Source organism: Salvelinus fontinalis, chromosome 40, assembly GCF_029448725.1.
Source record: "Salvelinus fontinalis isolate EN_2023a chromosome 40, ASM2944872v1, whole genome shotgun sequence".
Lineage (NCBI taxonomy): Eukaryota > Metazoa > Chordata > Actinopteri > Salmoniformes > Salmonidae > Salvelinus > Salvelinus fontinalis.
In genome coordinates, this window is record NC_074704.1 from 26,134,388 (window position 1) to 26,156,577 (window position 22,190).

The following is a 22,190-nucleotide window of genomic DNA, read 5'->3' on the forward strand; positions in this document are numbered from 1 at the left end:
CCTTAAAAACCAACGACTCCCTTTGAAAACGGGTGATGTGGCATCAGAAACATTTATTATAGTGTAAAAATGTACTACAAAGTGGAGCTAAATAGAATAACTTTGGTTATATCCACTCAGCACGTGACGTCCAAGGACGTGGAATTATGGGTGATATCAGGTCTGTCTGTTGTGGTCGTTATTTCGCCCCAAAATAGTCATCCCAAATTGGGCTGTGTATAACTATGTAAATGTCTCTCGGACAAGGTGACTTTTAACCATATACACTCTAAAAACTAAAGCTTCCTGGAGAATCCTTTAGAGGTTTTTCAAATTGAAACTGTGGGGGAACCCCTAAAAGTTATTTGAAGAACGTTTTGTGGGAACCCCTATAATTTATTTGAAGAACCCCTTATCCTGGTTCATCAAAGAATCTTTTGGGGTTCATTTTTTAACTCCCTGTCCACCCTTCCTGCATTACAAAAACATATTTTAATAACAACATTGACTTAAATAATTAAATGTTTATTTAATGGCACCACAAATGTGAATTAATATTTACAAAACAATTTACCAAACAAAACACATTACAAAATTACAACATTTCTGCAGACATGTCAGACCATAATAAATAATACATTTACTTTGTATAGTGTTTTTCATGAAAATAAAAATAAAAATGATGTACAATAAAAACAAAATACATTAAAAATGAATCATAGGTAAACTAACAATATTGTAGACTTGATGCTAAATGCAGATTTTTCAGCTTTAGTGTGTATATCGTATCCGCTTAGTTATGTTAGGAAGTTTGCCATCTTTATGGCCGGCCCTGGTAACTTCACCCCAACTTCTCTTATCCCCAGAACACAGTAACTTAACAACATAAGTCTTTTTCTGACATTTTGGGGAAATTTAAGGTAAAATAAAAAATACAGCCCTAGCAGAGCCTCAAGTCCCATGGGGACGTCCTCGAGGTCGTGGATGTTCTCCCCATCAAAGGCCAGTGGGATTTCACTCTCATGGTGAAATGGATTTCCACCGATGTACAGTAAAGGAGTGAAGAGCGGTGAAATCTGTGTCAACAAAAGTAAGAAAAGATTAATACACATACAATAAACAAAGAACATAACAAATGTTCAGCTGTAGTTTTATATCAGCATGCACACCTATGTTTATGAAGAAACAGATGATTGGTGCATAGGCATACCTTGTCACGGACATAAAGGCCACTCGGGTTCTCATTGAAGAGGTATGGCAAGAGCAGGATCGCAGCTGTGGTCTCCAGTCCCAGTAAAGTAAAGCAATGATCTTACTACACTTGCTAATTTTATTACAAAATACATTAGAGAAAGGGAAGGAATAAGAGCAAATACCTCTTCTGTATTGTCCTTCAGGGACTGTCAAAATAGCAGGATGATGTCCTCACCCCTGCCTCGCCTCTCTACCTCTGATAGTCCTTCAATTCTCTTTTTGTCTATATCCATTCCCTGGACTTGATTCATTTCTGAGAAGATCTGAAAAGATAATTTGCACACATTTGTATGCTAATAGATGTCAGTTTGTATTGACTGCTATGTAGGTTAAATGTATATATATATATATACAGAACATGACATAAGCAGAGCTGTGGGAGACCACCATATATATATATATATAAAATAAATATTGAAAGATAAATGGCATCGACATACAATTGAAAGTAAAATAGAAGACAATATTGGAGAAAGCACTAGCCAATACTGTACTGCCATAAAGTAACATTACTGCCATACAGTAACTGTGCCATACAGGCCTAATATCACATTTCAAGATATCTTTGTGTAACGGATGTGAAATGGCTAGCTAGTTAGCGGGTACGCGCTAGTAGCATTTCAATCAGTTACGTCACTTGCTCTGAGACTTAAGTAGTGTTGCCCCTTGCTTTGCAAGGGCCTCGGCCTTTGTGGAGCGATGGGTAACGACCGTGCTTCGTGGGTGACTGTTGTCGATGTGTGCAGAGGGTCCCTGGTTCGCGCCCGTGTCGGGGCGAGGGGACGGTTTAAAGTTATACTGTTACATTGGTGCCGTGACCCGGATCACTGGTTGCTGCGGAAAAGGAGGAGGTTGAAAGGGGGGTGAGTGTAACGGATGTGAAATGGCTAGCTAGTTAGCGGGTACGCGCTAGTAGCATTTCAATCAGTTACGTCACTTGCTCTGAGACTTAAGTAGTGTTGCCCCTTGCTTTGCAAGGGCCGTGGCTTTTGTGGAGCGATGGGTAACGCTGCTTCGTGGGTGACTGTTGTCGATGTGTGCAGAGGGTCCCTGGTTCGCGCCCGTGTCGGGGCGAGGGGACGGTTTAAAGTTATACTGTTACATTTGTACAAAAAAAATGCAATATTTTCTCAGGCTGACTTGAAAGATTTTAAGCAACATTTTGCTGCGTGGCAATACTATGTTTGGATTCTGAAGGGCATTTATACAAAAGAGGTAGTCTAGACACTGTATTAATACCATTATGCATTTGAATCCCATCTACAGCTACCATCTAAGATATTAATTTCCCTCCACAAGGGGGCGTCCATGTAACGTTTCCAAAATGGGCTAGTATTGTCCATGTAACGTTTCCAAAATGGGACAGTATTGTCCATGTAACGTTTCCAAAATGGGATAGTATTGTCCATGTAACGTTTCCAAAATGGGATAGTATTGTACATGTAACGTTTCCAAAATGGGATAGTATTGTCCATGTAACGTTATGCTCCCTTGTGAGTTAATAGTATTGCATGCTGTAGCAGGCTATATAAAGAGGAAGACCTCCATTGACGATTCAGTTCGTTGTAACATCTCGTCTGGACAGGTCACCATCCTTAGTTAGTTAGTTAGTTAACGTTAGCTAGTTTATTATCACAAAAGTGAGAACTGCTCTAGATTGGAAACATACATTAATGAGTGTAAAGCCATGTTGGCTTTATGGAAACGATATACAATATATGGGAAAGAATATAGTTGAGGAAATAATCCAAACCTAGTTGTGCCTAGTTAGGACATAACGTTATCTAGCTAGATAACGGTACTGTACTGTAGCTCATACAACGCCGACGGTCAAACCCGGCTTTCTAATATTTACGGTAATTAGCTATAGAAACTTTATGGAAGATATTCACAGAAAACCATACTTGTCTTCGTTATTCATTAGTATGTTATATTAGTATATAAATTATTTCGAGACATATTAAGAGCCAAACATAAACCCAATTTAACCTTTTTAACTGTTGTCGCATCCAAACTTGTCTCCATCGTTTTCAGTTGTAATTGCGAAGTTCCCGGAAGAAGTCTAGCAACAACGGAGGTTCCTCGATGAACCCACCTTCTAACAAGTTCTTTGAAGAACCTTTTGGGGCTGTTTTTCATTGACCAAGAACCCTACGGTTCTTAGGGGATCTGAGAACAACTCCAGTTGAACCCTTCATTTTTAGAGTGTAGTCGGCTCTATTTATTCTCAGATTCAAACATGCTGATTAGCATCAACGATCAAGTCAGCTGCTGCTGCTCCAATACAGTATGAGGTGAGACGGTGAACTGATGTTGAACTGGGCAGTCAGCTGCTGCTGCTCCAATACAGTATTAGGTGAGACGGTGAACTGACGTTGAATCATAACAATTAAATTAATAAAAATGTATTAGTGAAACTGTTAAAAAATACTATATGGCAAATTAAATATATTACGCTATTGTTATCATATAGAAACATCATGGAATATTGTACATCATATTAAATATATTACTCTAATGTTATCATATAGAAACTTCATGGAATAGTGTACATCATATTAGTTTCAACATTCATTATTGTTTCATTCAATTTCACATAATAAGGATATTTAATATGTAAAAGTACAGAAGTCAGAACCCATCACCTGCTATGTAAAAGAGACCGAAGAATGCACAATGGTCAATGCTATCCGGGATCCTTGGGACATCCCTACCCTAACCCCTAACCTTAACCCTTTTAAATGTCAACTTCAACGGGCTAGGGACGTCCCAAGGATGTATCTCTACATGAAAATACATGATCTAAGTGATTGATAGTTGGTATTCAGCAGTCATAAAGCCTTATTTCCTTTAATGAACTACGAAAATAGTGATTTTGTCAGACAGCAGCTCTACACTTTATTGACTGATCCATTCATCCTTCCATCCCTCCTCAGCCTTCCTCTCATCTGAAGACCCAGTGAGGGTGGAGCTCAGTCAGAGAGCTGTTGAGGGACTGGTTAGGAAGAACACTTCTACAGCCAGAGGTGAGAGGTCACACATAGTTTAGATGGTAAATATTTATGTCCCCATCATCTATGTTTATTTACATTAGTGCAAATTGTCCACTGATATTGGTGTAATTTCTCACCCCTTCTGGCTGTATGAAAGTTAATTTTCCCTCAGACACACACATTTGTTCTTTGATATTATGAAGGTCATTTGTGTCAAATATACTTTTCCCCACTGATTCCCCCCACCTCTTTACGTTGCTTATTTATATTCAGTGGCCTGACAAAGGCCTGTCCTGGCAGATCTGAACCTAATGCAGCTTGGAGTGATCAGATGACAGAAGTCACATTTAGGTGCCAGGTGTAACTGAGGCCATAGATGCTCCATTTCCATTACTTTGAGTGTTTTATATAATATGACTAAATGTGTTTCTATGTTGCAGGGGCAGTATAGAAATGGAACAGGAAGGCCACAGAACATGACATAAGCAGAGCTGTGGGAGACCACCTCAAGCCCCTGGTAGAGCCGGGGGTGGTGTTTACCACTCCACCACGCCTTCAGCAGGCTGGAAAAGTGGGATTGATCTGTTTGATCCATTTGTTTGTTTCAGTAGTTGAATCCTTTGACGTATTGTTGATTTAAAAAATTAGCATTTTCAACAAATTAACTGGGTTGGTTGAAAAGTGATACTAAACGTACATACCAACACTATTTTGGCATAGGGGAAGATATACCTAATTTATACTGTTTTTCATACTAAGACGGCCCAAGATACGTGTTGCTTTTGCACATATTTGTTCATTGGTTTAGCAAGACTCTGTTGATTGGTCAGTCATTGGGTTAATTTATTTTGCAATATGTTCAAATCAAGCTTTATTTATACAGCACATTTCAGACATGATGCAACACAATGGCTTCAGATAAAAAAAGAAATTTTTTTTGAAAATAAACAAATATTTCGTAGACAAACATAAGAGGATAAATAACAGAATAACAACTGAAAGACTAATGAGCATTGAAAGGAAATGCCATTGATTGAAATATTAATAGAATGCAATATCCAACCCAAAATATAAGCTGTTTTTTAGGAGTGGTTCTGAAAGACACTATGGGGTTGTACACTGAAAGTTGACAAGTAACATCAACTGGGACATAAAAGACACCCACCATGAGACCCACTAAATCTAACCAAGAAGAGGAAAATAAAAGAAAAACCCACACCAAACTTAAAGACAGGAAGCAAACCAAAAATGTGGCGCAAGTAAAGGTGTTGACTCTCCACATCTATCAAGACAACTGGAGCACTGGGCCAGACACGCTTATATAGAACCTGAACCAGCTCAGGTGAAACACCTTCCCACTAACGAGATGGACAAGCCAGCACAGGTGTAACACATACTGACTAACGAGGTGACACCAATCTGTGCGCCCTACGTGCTAACGAGCTATACATGCCAAAGTCCAAAGCCTGTAACACCTTCCCCCTTAAGACAACAAATATATCGCATACTTTTGTTGGACAAGTTGCACACCACCAACAGAAAACAATTTCCATTTCACATTATTATCAACTACAATTCACCAATATAAACATGGTGTCTACTGCCTGTCAACAATTAAAAATAGGAAAATAAACTCTTATTTTTTTCCCACTAGCTTCTAGAACTCTCGTCTTCCTAAAACTCACTCGCTTCTAGAACTGGACACACCACCACCAGAAACGCTGTTGTTTTGACAAGTAGCAATAAATCACTGATATCAATAAGGAGGGAAATCAGTTTGTACGTGCTGTTGAAACTAACACAACAAAAAACATGGAAATTGGAGATATCTTTTATGGAAATATAATTTCAAAATCATTTGTGTGACAGGAGGGAGATGGGGTTGCACGTCCTGTTAAAACTAACAGCTCAAAAACCACACGGAATCTGGGAATAGTGTGTACATCACTGGTTAGAGGACAATTTGTAGAAAACAGCTAGCTACATTTTGAAGTGTTGCATTTTGATTCAAGTGGGTCACCAACATGGTAAGTGTAACAACTCTTTTTTGTTAGTCACTTTCTGTTAAATGTCATAAATAGTACTCTTCCAATTCAGAGCCTGGATTTTCCCCCTGAGGCTAATATCTATATCATGTTGAAATCAATAGAACAGAGGACAAACGTTTAGGGTTCTACATTGTAACATTAATTCATCGATATCATGAAACAATTCCTTCATGTATGTATTTTCTAATATTTGATCAGAGATCTTTTATCAGATTATCTCTGGTCACAGCTATAAGATTTCTCTCCTGTGTGTGTTCTCTGGTGTACTGTCAGCCCGCTAGATGAAACAAAACTCTTCCCACATTGAGTACAGCTAAAAGGTTTTTCTCCTGTGTGTGTTCTTTGGTGAACAATCAGATGGCTGGATTTAGTAAAACTCTTCCCACATTGATCACAGCTATAAGGTTTCTCCCCTGTGTGTGTTCTCTGGTGTACGGTCAGATCGCCAGATTGAACAAAACTCTTCCCACATTGAGTACAGCAAAAAGGTTTTTCTCCTGTGTGTGCTCTCTGGTGTATCTTCAGATGGCCAGATGTTAAAAAAAAGTTCCCACATTGATCACAGCTATAAGATTTCTCTCCTGTGTGTGTTCTCTGGTGTAGAGTCAGATTTCTTAGCTGACTAAAACTCTTCCCACATTGATCACAGCTATAAGGTTTCTCTCCTGTATGTGTTCTCTGGTGTGATATCAGGTCGGTTGAATGAGTAAAACTTTTCCCACATTGAGTACAACTATAAGATTTCTCTCCTGTGTGTGTTCTCTGGTGGTATATCAGACCGCTTAGCTGAGTAAAACTCTTCCCACATTGATCACAGCTATACGATTTCTCTCCTGTGTGTGTTCTCTGGTGTGATATCAGGTTGCTTAGCTGAGGAAACCTTTTCCCACATTGATTACAGCTATAAGGTTTCTCTCCTGTGTGTGTTCTTTGGTGAACAATCAGACTGCTAGATTTAGTAAAACTTTTCCCACATTGATCACAGCTGTAAGGTTTCTCTCCTGTGTGTGTTCTCTGGTGTACTATCAGATCGCCAGATTGAACAAAACTCTTCCCACATTGAGTACAGCTAAAAGGTTTATGTCCTGTGTGTGTTCTCTGGTGCACTGTCAGGTCACCAGATTGAACAAAACTCTTCCCACATTGAGTACAGCTAAAAGATTTCTCTCCTGTGTGTGTTCTCTGGTGTACTGTCAGAACACTAGATGAAACAAAACTCTTCCCACATTGATTACAGCTATAAGGTTTCTCTCCTGTGTGTGTTCTTTGATGAACAATCAGATTGCTAGATTTAGTACAACTCTTCCCACACTGATAACAGCTATAAGGTTTATCTCCTGTGTGTATTCTCTGGTGTACTGTCAGATCGCCAGATTGAACAAAACTCTTCCCACATTGAGTACAGCTATAAGACTTCTCTCCTGTGTGTGTTCTCTGGTGTGATATCAGGCTGGTTGACAGAGTAAAACTCTTCCCACAATCAGAGCAGCAGTAAGGTTTCTCTCCCGTGTGATTTCTCAGGTGTATTTTAAGTTCTGATGAAGATTTGCAACATTTCCCACAATCAGAGCAGCAGTGAGATTTATCACATGTGTGAATTCTCTGGTGTAGTTTTAGTGAATCATATCTTGAGTAACTCTTCCCACAGTCAGAGCAGCAGTGAGTTCTCTTCCCTGTGGGTCTCTGCTGGTGTTTCTTGAGGTGTTCTAATGTGGAGAGACTCTTCTCTGCCTTGTCAGCATCATGAGGTTGTTGAGGCTCCCCAGAGGATCCACGGTAGTCCCGTCTCTCTCCTGTGTGAACAACAAAGTCAGACAGTTGATTAAAGGCCCACAACAGCGAATATCCATTGTAAAAGGTAATGCCAACAGCGTAGCCATGATGCTGTACAACAATTGACGTCTGTAATGAATGTAATGATTATTTGACAGTTGTCTAAAAATGAGCAAGAATAGTCATATTTTGTCATGTTTTCACATTAGTAGTAACATCTAAGATTGTAGACTAGAAATAAGTTATTCATGTTGTTGAAACTAAGCAGTGTGCCAGACGACTTTTGGTCTCCAATATAGGCCCCTTTCTGTGTTTAATAAAATTGCGGCACGAGGACGATGCCCACACAATTTGATTGCAGAAATACCTCCCTGCTAATGAGAAAACTGCTAGTTATGGATGTACTATATCTGCCTGGAACAAAAATGGTGAGCAAAAATTTTAGTTTTTCACAATGTATCCTGAATGTGAATGGGGGAAAACTCAGGGGAGTAACCTCCATTTCCAGGTTGCTAATGAGTGCATTTCACACTACTTTGAATTATAATTGTAAGGCTCGTTTGAATGTCCTGTTTAATATGTTTGTGTCACCATAGCAAATCAACCGCTTTGTACTTAAAAAACACAACCAATAAAATGCTCTTTGGCTTTTCCATCAGCCTGACAATGAGAGGTTATACACTGTTTGCCAAATTGTCCATAACTTCACCTAACAACAAATATACCTATGTTGTGATGTTTGTCATTTGACTGGCATTCAGAAAATGATTTCCTGGATCAGCTGATGATAGTTGAACATAACTAAACAGCTACAGTATTAAGAATTATGTGTAATTATTGAAGAACCGCATTAATGACAGTATCCATTTGGGTGTTGTCAATAAAGCTAAGACTTATATATATTTTTTTATTTCACCTTTATTTAACCAGGTAGGCCAGTTGAGAACAAGTTCTCATTAACAACTGCGACCTGGCCAAGATAAAGCAAAGCAGTGCGACAAAAAAACAACACAGAGTCACATGTGGGATAAACAAACGTAAAAGTACAGTCAATAACACAATAGAAACATCTATATAGGGTGTGTGCAAATGGAGTAAGGAGGTAAGGCAATAAACAGGCCATACTATGGATGGGTGTTGCTATGGTGACCAGTGAGCTGAGTTAAGGCGGAGCTTTACCTAGCAAAGACTTATAGATGACCTGGAGCCAGTGGGTTTAGCGACGAATATGTAGCGAGGGCCAGCCGGCGAGAGCATACAGGTCGCAGTGGTGGGTGGTATAAAGGGCTTTGGTGACAAAACGGATGGCACTGTGATAGACTACATCCAGTTTGCTGAGAAGAATGTTGGAGGGTATTTTGTAAATTACATCGCTGAAGTCAAGGATCGGAAGGATAGTCAGTTTTACGAGGGTATGTTTGGTAGTGTGAGTGAAGGAGGCTTTGTTGCGAAATAGATTTCATTTTGGATTGGAGATGCTTAATATGAGTCTGGAAGGAGAGTTTACAGTCTAACCAGACACCTAGGTATTTGTAGTTGTCCACATATTCTAAATCAGAACCGTAAAGAGTAGTGATGCTAGTCGGGCGGATGCGGGCAGCGATCGGTTGAAGAGCATGCATTAAGTTTTACTAGCGTTTAAGAGCAGTTGGAGGCCACGGAAGGAGAGATGTATGACATTAAAGCTCATTTGGAGGTTTGTTAACACAGTGTCCAAAGGGCCAGATGTATACAGAATGGTGTCGTCTGCGTAGAGGTGGATCAAGGAATCACCCGCAGCAAGAGCAACATTGTTGGTATATACAGAGAAAAGAGTCGGTCCGAGAATTGAACCCTGTGGTACCTCCATAGAGACTGCCAGAGATCCGGATAACAGGCCCTCCGATTTGACACACTGAACTCTGTCTGAGAAGTAGTTGGTGAACCAGGCAAGGCAGTCATTTGAGAAACCAAGGCTGTTGAGTCTGCCGATAAGAATACGGTGATTGACGGAGTCGAAAGCCTTGGCTAGGTCGATGAAGACGGCTGCACAGTACTGTCTTTTATCGATGGCGGTTATGATATCGTTTAGTACCTTGAGCGTGGCTGAGGTGCACCCTTGACCAGCTCGGAAACCGGATTGCACAGCGGAGAAGGTACGGTAGGATTCGACATGGTCAGTGATCTGTTTGTTAACTTAGCTTTTGAAGACTTTAGAAAGGCAGGCAGGATGGATATAGGTCTGTAACAGTTTGGGTCTGGAGTGTCACCCCCTTTGAAGAGGGGGATGACCGCGGAAGCTTTCCAATCTTTAGGAATCTCAGAAGATACGAAAGAGAGGTTGAACAGACTAGTATTAGGGGTTGCAACAATGGCGGAAGATCATTTTAGAAAGCGAGGGTCAAGATTGTCTAGCCCAGCTGATTTGTACGGGTCCAGGTTTTGCAGCTCTTTCAGAACATCAGCTATCTGGATTTGGGTGAAGGAGAAGCTGGGGAGGCTTGGGAAAGTAGCTGCGGGGGGTGGGGAGCTGTTGGCCGGCGTTGGGGTAGCCAGGAGGAAAGCATGGCCAGCCGTAGAGAAAGGCTTATTGAAATACTCAATTATCGTGGAGTTATCGGTGGTGACAGTGTTTCCTAGCCTCAGCGCAGTGGGCAACTGGGAGGAGGTGCTCTTATTCTCCATGGACTTTACAGTGTCCCAGAACTTTTTGGAGTTATAGCTACAGGATGCAAATTTCTGTTTGAAAAAGCTAGCCTTTGCATTCCTAACTGACTGTGTGTATTGGTTCCTGGCTTCTCTGAAAAGTTGCATATCGTGGGAACTATTCGATGCTAGTGCAGTATGCCACAGGATGTTTTTGTGTTGGTCGAGGGCAGTCAGGTCTGGAGTGAACCAAGGACTATATCTGTTCTTAGTTCTACATTTTTTGAAAGGGGCTTGCTTATGTATTAACTGTTGTTTGTCTTACTCATTGTCCCACTCAACATGCCTCAGAGAACTTATTTGTGCCAACTCCCACACATGCGTTGACCTCACCTAGCATAACTAATGCCTCCAGAGATGCAACCTCTTATCGTCACTCAATGCTTAGGTTTACGTCCACTGTACCCGCACCCTACCATACCCCTGTCTGTACATTATGCCTTGAATCTATCCAACCACACCCAGAAATCTGCTCCTTTTATTCTCTGTTCCCAACGCACTAGACGACCAGTTCTGATAGCCTTTACCCGTACCCTCATCCTACTCCTCTGTTCCTCGGGTGATGTAGAGGTTAACCCAGGCCCTGTGTGTCCCCAGGCGCTCTCATTTGTTCACTTCTGTAACCATAAAAGTCTTGGTTTCATGCATGTTAACATCAGAACCCTCCTCCCTAAGTTTGTTTTACTCACTGCTTTAGCACACTCCGCCTACATTGATGTCCTTGCCGTGTCTGAATCCTGGCTTTGGAAAGACACCAAAAATTCTGAAATTTTCATCCCCAACTACAACATTATCCGTCAAGATAGAACTGCCAAAGAGGGAGGAGTTGCAATCTAGTGCAGAGATGGCCTAAAAAGTTCTATCATACTTTCCAGGTCCATGCCCAAACAGTTCGAGCTTCTAATTGTTAAAATGTATCTCTCCAGAAATAAGTCTCTCACTGTTGCCGCTTGTTATAGACCCCCCTCAGCTCCCAGCTGTGCCCTGGACACCATATGTGAATTGATTGCCCCCCGATCTATCTTCAGAGTTCGTTCTGTTAGGTGACCTAACCTGGGATATGCTTAACACCCCGACCGTCCTACAATCCAAGCTAGATACCCTCAATCTCACACAAATTATCAAAGGAACCCACCAGGTACAACCCTCGATCCGTAAACATGGGCACCCTCATAGACATTATCCTGACCACCTTGCCTCCAAATAGACCTCTGCTGTTTTCAATCAGGATCTCAGTGATCACTGCCACATTGCCTGCATCCGTTACGAGTCTGCGGTCAAACAACCACCCCTCATCACTGTCAAACGCTCCCTAAAACACTTCTGCAAGTTTGAGAGTGAATGATACATTTAGGGACAGACATAAAAGTGTACATTAGAATATAAACAGGAGAAGGCAGACATAAGTGCATTTGCCATTCTGGTAAATACAGGAAACTAAGATAAAACAGATAGTAAAATGGCCGAAGCCATACGTGCTTTAAAGTGCATTTATGGAAAGTGCAGGACACAATTATGAAGATTAAATAGAGAGGAAAGGCCATAAGTGCTTCGGGTAAAGGCCATAAGTGCTTAATGTAAGATAGACATATATTAATTTTAGGATACAAGAGGGTCCTGCCTCCATTATAATCTAATCAAGAGCGGATACAGGCGTTATTGGGCGTAAACAAGCAGAAAGCCTGAAATGAAGGATAATAGTGGCAGATGACCTAGGAGAAGTAATTTAATTAAAGTATGTCATGATCTCATGTGTGTGTGTGTGTGTATAAGACAGAGCCAGTGCTCTGGGAAGGTGTGTGATCCGCGGATCACCCCGGCTTGTGATACATTGTATTAAAAGTCTTTATTGATTTTACAAGTTCTTATAAGAGTGTTATATTTCTGAGACGATTATCCACGACACGATTGAAATATATTGGAATATATACACAAAAAAAAGATGAAAAAAACATAATATTTACAACAAACATGTCTTAATGCATTGTATTACAAGATGACTCTGTTAAAAACCTTTGGATTTAGCAAACTGTAAAATTATTTAGTATTTCTGTGCCCACGAAAACTGTTTTCCCAGCGTAACATAAGGAGCCACTAAATGATATGTAGTTCATGTGCATTTCAGAATACAAAAAAACTGTCCGACCGCAAGATCCCGTATTTAAGTTGAAGTTCATCATATGACAAGTGTAACGTTATGACTATAACTACTGTTCCCTGAAGGAGGGAAACTAGGTACAACATACTATTAAATTCACACCTCGCTGGAAGCCCCGCCTTCTACAGGTTATGAGCGTGAGGCTCGGATTTCTTCCTTAAATTTAATACGGCTCTTCAGCAACCCAGGAAGGGGTGGGGCCAAACAGGTATTGTACCTCATTTCCCTCCTTCAGGGAACAGTAATTATAGTGTTAGGTTCTAATTTGTCAGAGTAAATAACTCACGGACACTAGAGAAGCTTAACCCAGTTTAATTCTTCCCAAAGGGTCGTAACAGCTGTAATTCAGACAAAAACATGTTCTCACCATCACAAGTATATACACCCCACTTTGGACACTCCTCCTTCTCTCCAATCCTTACATCTTCTGGGTTGACAGGAAGAGGGTAACAGGATACTAAACCCTTATTACTCCCTTCAGGGGATCTGACCTGACCTCAACCCTTCCTTCACCTAATCCACAGATGTCCATCCGCTTCCCCTATAGCAATCCTGTGATCTCCTCCCTTCCACCCAGCACATTCCACAGCCACTCTGTCTTTCTACAGATCTCACTCCTTTATATACTCTGCGTCTGATCTATCATGTCTTCAATATCTCAATGTTCAAAGTTTAGCCCGAATCCAACAGTCATAAAGTTACACTTTATGAAAAATGCATGGTGTACAGCAAATGAAAGACAAGCATCTTGTGAATCCAGCCAATATTTCCGATTTCTTAAGTGTTTTACAGCGAAAACACAATATAGCATTATATTAGCTTACCACAATAGCCAGAAACACAAGCCATTTACCATCAGGTTATACATACACTTATGTTTTGTTCGAAAATGTGCATATTTAGAGCTGAAATCAGTGGTTATACATTGTGCTAACGTAGCATCTTTTTCCCAGAATGTCCGGATATTTTTATGACACTCACCTATTCTGACCAAATAACTATTCATAAACGTTACTAAAAAATACATGTTGTATAGGAAATGATAGATACACTAGTTCTTAATGCAATCGCTGTGTTAGAATTCTAAAAATAACTTCATTACGACATCCAGCTTACGTTATAGCGAGAGAGTGCCCAAAATCTGGGCGCAAACTAATAGTACACATGTTCGACAGATATATGAAATAACATCATAAAATGGGTCCTACTTTTGATGATCTTTCATCAGAATGTTGTACAAGGGGTCCTTTGTCGGGAACAATCGTTGTTTGGTTTTGGAATGTCCTCTTCTCCAGTCAATTAGCACGGAAAGCTAGCAAAGTGTCGCGAAGCTCTCCTTCGTGAACAAACGCAGACAACGCAACACGCCTAACGTCCCGAAAAAATTTCAATAATCTAATAAAACTATATTGAAAAAACATACTTTACGATGATATTGTCACATTTATCAAATAAAATCAAAGCCGGAGATATTAGCCGTCTATAACGACAGCTTTTCAGAAGGCAATACCCGGTCACTTCTCGCGTCTTCCAGAAAACAGGAAATTGGTGTCAGGTCATGCCAAGAGCTCTTATTCCACCTCAGATCAAGTTATACACTCCATTTCTTCTCTCACTGCCTGTTGACATCTAGTGGAAGGCGTATGAAGTGCATGTATACTAATACATATCAAGCACATTTATAGGCAGGCCCTAGAACAGAGCATCGATTTCAGATTTTCCACTTCCTGTCAGGAAGTTTGCTGCAAAATGAGTTCTGTTTTACTCACAGATATAATTCAAACGGTTTTAGAAACTAGAGAGTGTTTTCTATCCAATAGTAATAATACTATGCATATTGTACGAGCAAGAACTGAGTACGAGGCCGTTTGAAATGGGCACCTTTTATTCAGGCTACTCAATACTGCCCCTGCAGCCCAAAGAGGTTAACGCACCACCACTAATGAGTTGTGGAGCTTCTCAAATTCATTTTCCTCACTTCAAACAGCAAGTAAACAAAGTCTAATCAAAATGAATTGCGTATGACAATAGTTCCTCAAAGTATTTTCGTAAAACATTTCCAGCTCTCACCTTTTCGATAACCACTCGGCGTGAAAGGGAAAAATGTTATGCTCTGATCCAGTGGAAATGTAAAAAAATACCTGATTACTTCTTATCCTTTGCACAAATAGCCGACAGCTGTGTCTGTCCCGAATTCACTGGTGCCGGGAAACTGAGGGCCTAGAATATTTTATACAATGTTGCAAGTTTCGGAGGACCCAGTTGATAGTTGATACAATGTTTCAAGATCGTTGTAGACAGGCCATGTGCAGAAAATGTGATTTATTGGATATTTTCTACCTGCAGAATGCAATGTTTTTATTTGTTGGCTTTATGTAGGCTATTTTTTTACATAGTTGGCAATGGCAATAAAAGTTACTTTTAGATTTGTATAATTTTCATTTAGATTTAGATAGAATGTAGATTAATCACAGACAATTAATTTGAGATACTATTATAAATTAAATTAAACTGTTTCACGAAAATATGCATATGAAAATCATAACTGGCACGCAGATCGGTAGAAATGTTAAGATAACTTGGCACTCCAAATGGAAAAGGTTGCCGACTGCTGGTGTAGCCCATTACAGGAAACTTCAGGAGCATAACGGCAGAATTTCTCTCTCTTCTGGTTAGGTTATCTTGATCTCTGGCTCCCTCAAGGCATGATCAAACAGCGTGCTTAAAGCATCAGACCAGTTCAGTACATATAGTTGATTTTATTAAAACACATTAAGGTGTGTCTATATATGGAAAAATACAAACAACATTTCAACCAATCGATTGGTAGAAAGAACAGACTACTCTTGGTTGCCCAAGATTTATTTTAGGTGGGGACGGCACTAGAGCATGATTTAGGGGCTCCTGGGGGGCTCGGCGGTCTAAGACACTGCATCTCAGTGCTTGAGGCGTCACTACAGACCCCCCGGATCGAGCCCAGGCTGTGTTTACAACCGGCCATGATTGGGAGTTAAATAAAGGTTACATTTTAAATTAAATAAAACAGAGTCCATTCATAAAGTTCAGACCCCTTCCCTTTTTACACATTTTGTGACGTTACAGGTTTATTTTATTTTAAAATGGATTTAAACAAATAGAATCCTCATTAATCTGCACACAATAATGAAAAAGTGGAAACAGGTAAAAAACAGAAATAACTTATTTAAATACGTATTCAGACCCTTTAATATGAGACTCGAAATTGAGCTCAGATGCATCCTGATTCCACGAATCATCCTTGAGATGTTTCTACAACTTGATTGGAGTCCACTTGTGGTGAATTTAATTGATTGGACATGATTTGGAAAGGCACACACCTGTCTATATAAGGTCCCACAGGTAATAGTGGATGTCAGTGCAAAAACCAAGCAATGAGGTCAAAGGAATTGTCTGTAGAGCTCTGAGACAGGATTGTGTCGAGGCACAGATCTGGGGAAGGGTCCCAAAACATTTCTGCAGCATTGAAGGTCCCCAAGAACACAGTGGGTTCCATCGTTCTCAAATGGAAGAAGTTTGGAACCACCAAGACTCTTCGAAGAGCTTGCTGCCGGGCCAAACTGTGCAATCAGGGGAGCTCTAACGTGCATTGTCAACTGTGGGACCTTATATAGACAGGTGTAATCATACACAATATGATTTCATGTGGCATAAACAAAAAACACAAATTCTCAGTCAAAAATGGAAGTCAGAAAACAGCCTTTCTATTCTCTCATTTGATTTCAGGATCTCTGAATGTTCTTCCACTCGGAGAGCAGTGGCAGGACTTTTACCGGGTGTGTTCTCTTATACTCCTTCAGGCTCCCTGACCAGGTAAAACCCTTTCCAGACTGGGAGCATTGGAAAGGCTTTTCTCCTCTGAATCCTCTCATGAGCTTTAAGGTACGCCATTCGTGAAAATCTATTTTTACACTGGGAGCAGAAAATGCTTTACTCCTGTGTGTATTCTCTCATGCCTTTTCAGGTTAGTTAACATGGTAAAACTCTTTCAACAATGGTATGGCTTTTCTCCTGTGTGTATCCTCTCATGAGCGTTCATGTGCCCTGAGTAAAACTCTTTCAACAATGGGAACATTGGTATGGCTTTTCTCCTGTGTGTATCCTCTCATGAGCGTTCAGGTGCCCTATCTGAGTAAAACTCTTTCAACAATGGGAACATTGGTATGGCTTTTCTCCTGTGTGTAGTCTCGCATGCTTTTTTTAAAAAGGTTTTGTCCAGATGAAACTTCAAGAGAATGTCAGTGGGGGTTTTGCTTTACTTAATCAATTGTCCAGAGTAGCAAATATCTAGTTTTCTATGATAATCCCACCCCAATAACTCCCCATCCATCTCTTTTAGAGTGTCAGGTTATCCCTTCCCTACAACTGTAAATATTACTGGTGCGACAGACAAATAAATTATTGAAACTCATTCCACAGTGGGAACAGTGATGAGGCTTTTCTCCTGTGTGTATTCTCTCATGCCTTTTCAGGTTAGTTAACACTGCAACACTCTTTCCACACTGGGAGCATTGAAAAGGCCTTTCTCCAGTGTGTGTCCTCTCATGCAGTTTAAGGTTCCCTAACCAGCAAAACCTCTTTTCACAGTGGGAGCAGTGGTGTTGTCTCGCTGGTTTGGGCGTCTCTGGGTCTGGTTCCCCTGAAGGACTCTTCCCGCTGTCAGAGTGAGAGTATGGTTTCTCTCCTTGCAAAGACACACATAGTATGTCGTTAAACACAGACCTAAATGAAACCTCCACATGATAAAACTGTCTTCCTATGAGGTTTAATCTAGACTAGATCCCTCAATAAAAGAGCAGAACTGGTCATCACAGAGTGGATGTAGTGCTTTGTAGGCTGGGTAAATCCATTTGAATTTAATACATTTTTGACAGCATCCATTTTAATAAAGAAAAATCTTTCCTTACATGTTTGACTATGGAAGAAGTGGTAAGAAAGTGGCTTCATGTAACTGAATGTGAAAACATTCATGAGATATACAGTACCAGTCAACAGTTTGGACACACCTACTCATTCAAGGGTTATAATTATTTGTTTTACCATTTTCTACATTGTAGAATAATCGTGAAGACATAAACTATGAAATAACACACGGAATCATGTAATAAGCAAAAAAAAGTGGTAAACAATTCTAAATATATTTTAGATTTTTCAAAGTGTGCAAAGCTGCCTTGATGACAGCTTTGCACACTCTTGGCATTCTCTCAACCAGCTTCACCTGGAATGCTTTTCCAACAGTCTTGAAGGAGTTCCCACATATGCTGAGCACTTTTTAGCTGCTTTTCCATCACTCTGTGGTCCAACTCATCCCAAACCATCTTAATTGGGTTGAGGTCAGGTGATTGTGAAGGCCAGCAGTCCATCACTCTCCTTTTTGGTCAAATAGCCCTTACACAGCCTGGAGGTGTGTTGGGTCATTGTCCTGTTGAAAAACAAATGATAGTCCCACTAAGCGCAAACCAGATGGGATGGCGTATCGCTTCAAAATGCTGTGGTAGCCAGACAGGTATGTGCCTTTACAAATCATGTCCAATCAATTGAATTTACCACAGGTGGACTCCAATCAAGTTGTAGAAACATCTAAACGATGATCATTGGAAACAGGATGCACCTGAGGTCAATTTCAAGTCTCATAGCAAAGGGTCTGAATACTTATGTAAATAAGGTATTTCTGTTTTTTATTTTTAATAAATGTGACATTTTCTCTCCAAATCTATTTTCTCTTTGTCATTATGGGGTATTGTGTGTAGACTGATGAGGATTTTTATGTATTTAATCCATTGTAGAATAAGGCTGTAATGTAACAAAATGTGGAAAGACTTAAGTGACAAAAAACAGGGGTTAAAGACATGGAAAATATATAGATATAGTTTTTTACATCTCTTAGATATAAGACAGACACTTCAGAACAAACTTCCTTTAGATGTTCTGGGGGAAACAATGTTACTATGGTTACTGTTGTTCCATGTTGTGAATGTTATCCAATGTGTTACTATGGTTACTGTTGTTCCATGTTGTGAATGTTATCCAATGTGTTACTATGGGGTATAGCAGTATGGCCTAATAATTTGACATAAATTAACTTTGATACTTCAAGGAGTCTTAAAATTCAAAATCAGAAAGCCAAATGATCCTTGGTATAAAACAGTACAATACAGGGGAAGCCCTTCATGTTGTTTAAACCTTAAAACAATTCCATATAGCTTAGAAGAACCTCCCCCTCAGACAAGGCTTAGACTGTAATGGGTTAAACTATCTGAAACTTACATTACTCTGAGACTAGGTATCCTGGGATCGTACATTACTCTGAAACTAGTTATCCTGGGATCTAACATTACTCTGAGACTAGTTATCCTGGGATCGTACATCTTACATTACTAAGACTAGTTATCATGTAGAATAGTTTTAATACATTTGCAAAAAATCTAAACCTGTTTTTGCTTTGGCATTATGGGGTATTGTGATGGCATTATGGGTTATTGTGTGTAGATTGAGGAAAAAAATGTATAATATAATCAATTTTAGAATAATGGGATGCACCGATATTACATTTTTGGCCAATATTTTCCATGCCCAAAAAACAAAACCGATAACCGATATAAAAATGTTTTGCTGCCTTTGAAGCATTCTAGTACAGCTAAATAGTTAACACACACACGGACGCAGCGGTCTAAGTCATCTCAGTGCAAGAGGCGTCACTACAGTCCCTGGTTCGAATCCAGGCAGTATCACATCCAGCTGTGATTGGGAGTCCCAGAGTAGTTGTCTATTATTGGTGTAGAGAACAACAAAGGAGAGGGATCCAACAGTAGTTGTTTGTTATTGGTGTAGAGAGGACAACATAGGAGAGGGATCACACATGCGGATAGGAAGATAGAAATGATCATTATTACTGGAAAATATTCATTTAAAATCCAGGAATTCTACAACTTTAGCTCTCTAGGTCATGCCAGGAGGCTACAGTAGGTTGTAACTCTCTAGGTCATGCCAGTAGGTTACAGTAGGTTGTAACTCTCTAGGTCAAGCCAGTAGGCTACAGTAGGTTGTATCTCTCTAGGTCATGCCAGTAGGTTACAGTAGGTTGTAACTCTCTAGGTCATGCCAGTAGGCTACAGTAGGTTGTAACTCTCTAGGTCATGCCAGTAGGCTACAGTAGGTTGTATCTCTCTAATCCCCACTTTACAATTGGCTCATTCATCCCCCTCCTCTCCCCTGTAACTATTCCCCAGGTCGTTGCTGCAAATGAGAACGTGTTCTCAGTCAACTTACCTGGTAAAATAACGGTAAAATAAATAAATAAATAAAAGGTCATGCCAGTAGGCTACAGTAGGTTGTATCCAAGTGGAAACAATTATCAACCCAATGTGGAAAGTGTCGAATTTTGTCAACAACAAAATGAAAGGCTTATTTGCTACGTGAGGTTTACTTGAACCAACAGAAGTTTCGTAATGCTTAAGTTGTTATGTGGACACGTGACATACCGACAACTTTGATAAAAATACTATAGGAGTTGTCTCCAGATCGCTATGCATATTCATGCTAGTGGCTTAGAATCTCTCTCCATTAAATACAGGCGGTGGACGTCAACAACCCTCATAGAATATAAACAATTGATTACAATAAGATGTATCCACCAATCCAAAGAAAGGATAGGCGGGAGCTAGACAACCCGCAGTGCCGCTTTGTGGACAACGACTCCCCTTGTTAGGGCGGAGAGACGTCTTGTCAGTATATCCATAATCTTTGGTGTAGCCAACCCAACTCTCACATGGCACTATTGGGGGGCACGGTGTGTAGTAAATCATCACTACATGCAGTGCCCCCCAGTCTGCTGTCAGCAGATAGACCCTTCTCAAATACATATGTTAAGTCACTTTTTGGAAACGGAACGGAGAAAACAAGGGGTAGCTTGTTCTCTACGTCGTCTGATTCTAGACATATCAGTCATCATCCTAGGGCCCTCCGTTGAAGAGGTATTGAGGAGCCAACTCCGAATATCCAAAGTTAAAAACAAATTTAAGGCGGTACTTACTAGTGTTAATCAAATCTCCTATCTCCTCCTCTTCATCTTTCAATGTGACAGTCATCTCCCCTTCCTCCTTAACTCCAAAAACTACATCCTCCTCTTTCTCCTCTTCTTTTACGGTATAATCCTCATCTTTCTCTCCCTCCTCTTCTTTTACTATAACATCTTCCTCTTTCACTCTGAACGCATCTTCCTCTTCTTTCACTGAAACGTCTTTCTCTTCTTCTTTCACTGTAACAGCCTCACTCTCGACTTCTTGTTTTACTGTGACATCCTCCTCTATCTTCTCGTCTTTCACGACAATGTTCAGCCCCAGAGGTTCTTTCTCCGTCCAGCAGACCGCCTCTTCTTTAACAAAAGGAGAGTAGTTTAGTGAGATCATGGTCGGGGATGTTAGCTAGCTAGCTATCATTAGCTACTAGACTAGTGCTAACTTAACCAGAAAAATACTATAGCTGACTAATACAAAATAACGTAATATTAAATTAAATAGGTTAACAATTAGATACGACAGAAGTGTGTCTAAAACACAGTAGCTAATATACACCGAAAGCGTATAAATAGCTGGAATCTTTCGGCTATGTTGGCTAGCAAGCTACCGAGGTGGTTGCCGAGCTGTTTCTGAAGAACCGTCCACTAGAATATACGTCACGCTGGCAGCAACGCCTGAAAGACGCACATCGCCGTCTGCTGACTGGAGGGGAAACGCAGTTGAGGATCATATTTTATTTTCTGGATAAAGTTCATTTTAAATGTATATAATTAACTTATTTTTTTAACTTTAGTTTACAGCGCATTCTGAAAGTATTCAGACCCCTTGACCTTTTCCACATTTTGTTACCTTACAGCCATATTCTAAAATGGATTAAATAGAAAATGTTCCTCATCAATCTACACACAATATTTTTTATTTAACTAGGCAAGTCAGTTAAGAACAAATTCTTATTTACAATGACGGCCTACCCAGGCCAAACCTGGACGATGCTGGGCCAACTGTGGGTCCCTATGGGACTCCCAATCACGGCCAGATGTGATTCAGCCTGGATTCGAACCAGGGACTGTAGTGACGCCTCTTGCACTGAGATGCAGTGCCTTAGACCGTTGCGCTCCTCGGGAGCCCGTAAAGCAAAGGTAACTGAACTAAATGACTATCGCTCATAGCACTCACTTCCATCATCACGAAGTGCTTTGAGAGACTAGTCAAGGATCATATCACCTCCACCTTACCTGACACCCTA

The 22,190-nt window shown here is 40.3% G+C and overlaps 1 protein-coding gene across 1 annotated transcript; it reads right to left on the bottom strand.

Moving 5' to 3' along the window:
- Positions 1-5,048: 5,048 nt before the first annotated feature.
- Positions 5,049-21,576, bottom strand: LOC129838980 (zinc finger protein 883-like). The gene is made up of 2 exons (XM_055906247.1): positions 20,959-21,576; positions 5,049-8,067 (listed from the first exon to the last, which is right to left on the bottom strand). The coding sequence occupies exons 1-2, from the start codon at positions 21,332-21,334 to the stop codon at positions 6,488-6,490; spliced, it is 1,956 nt and encodes a 651-aa protein (XP_055762222.1). The 5' UTR covers positions 21,335-21,576; the 3' UTR covers positions 5,049-6,487.
- Between the last annotated feature and the right edge of the window lie 614 nt (positions 21,577-22,190).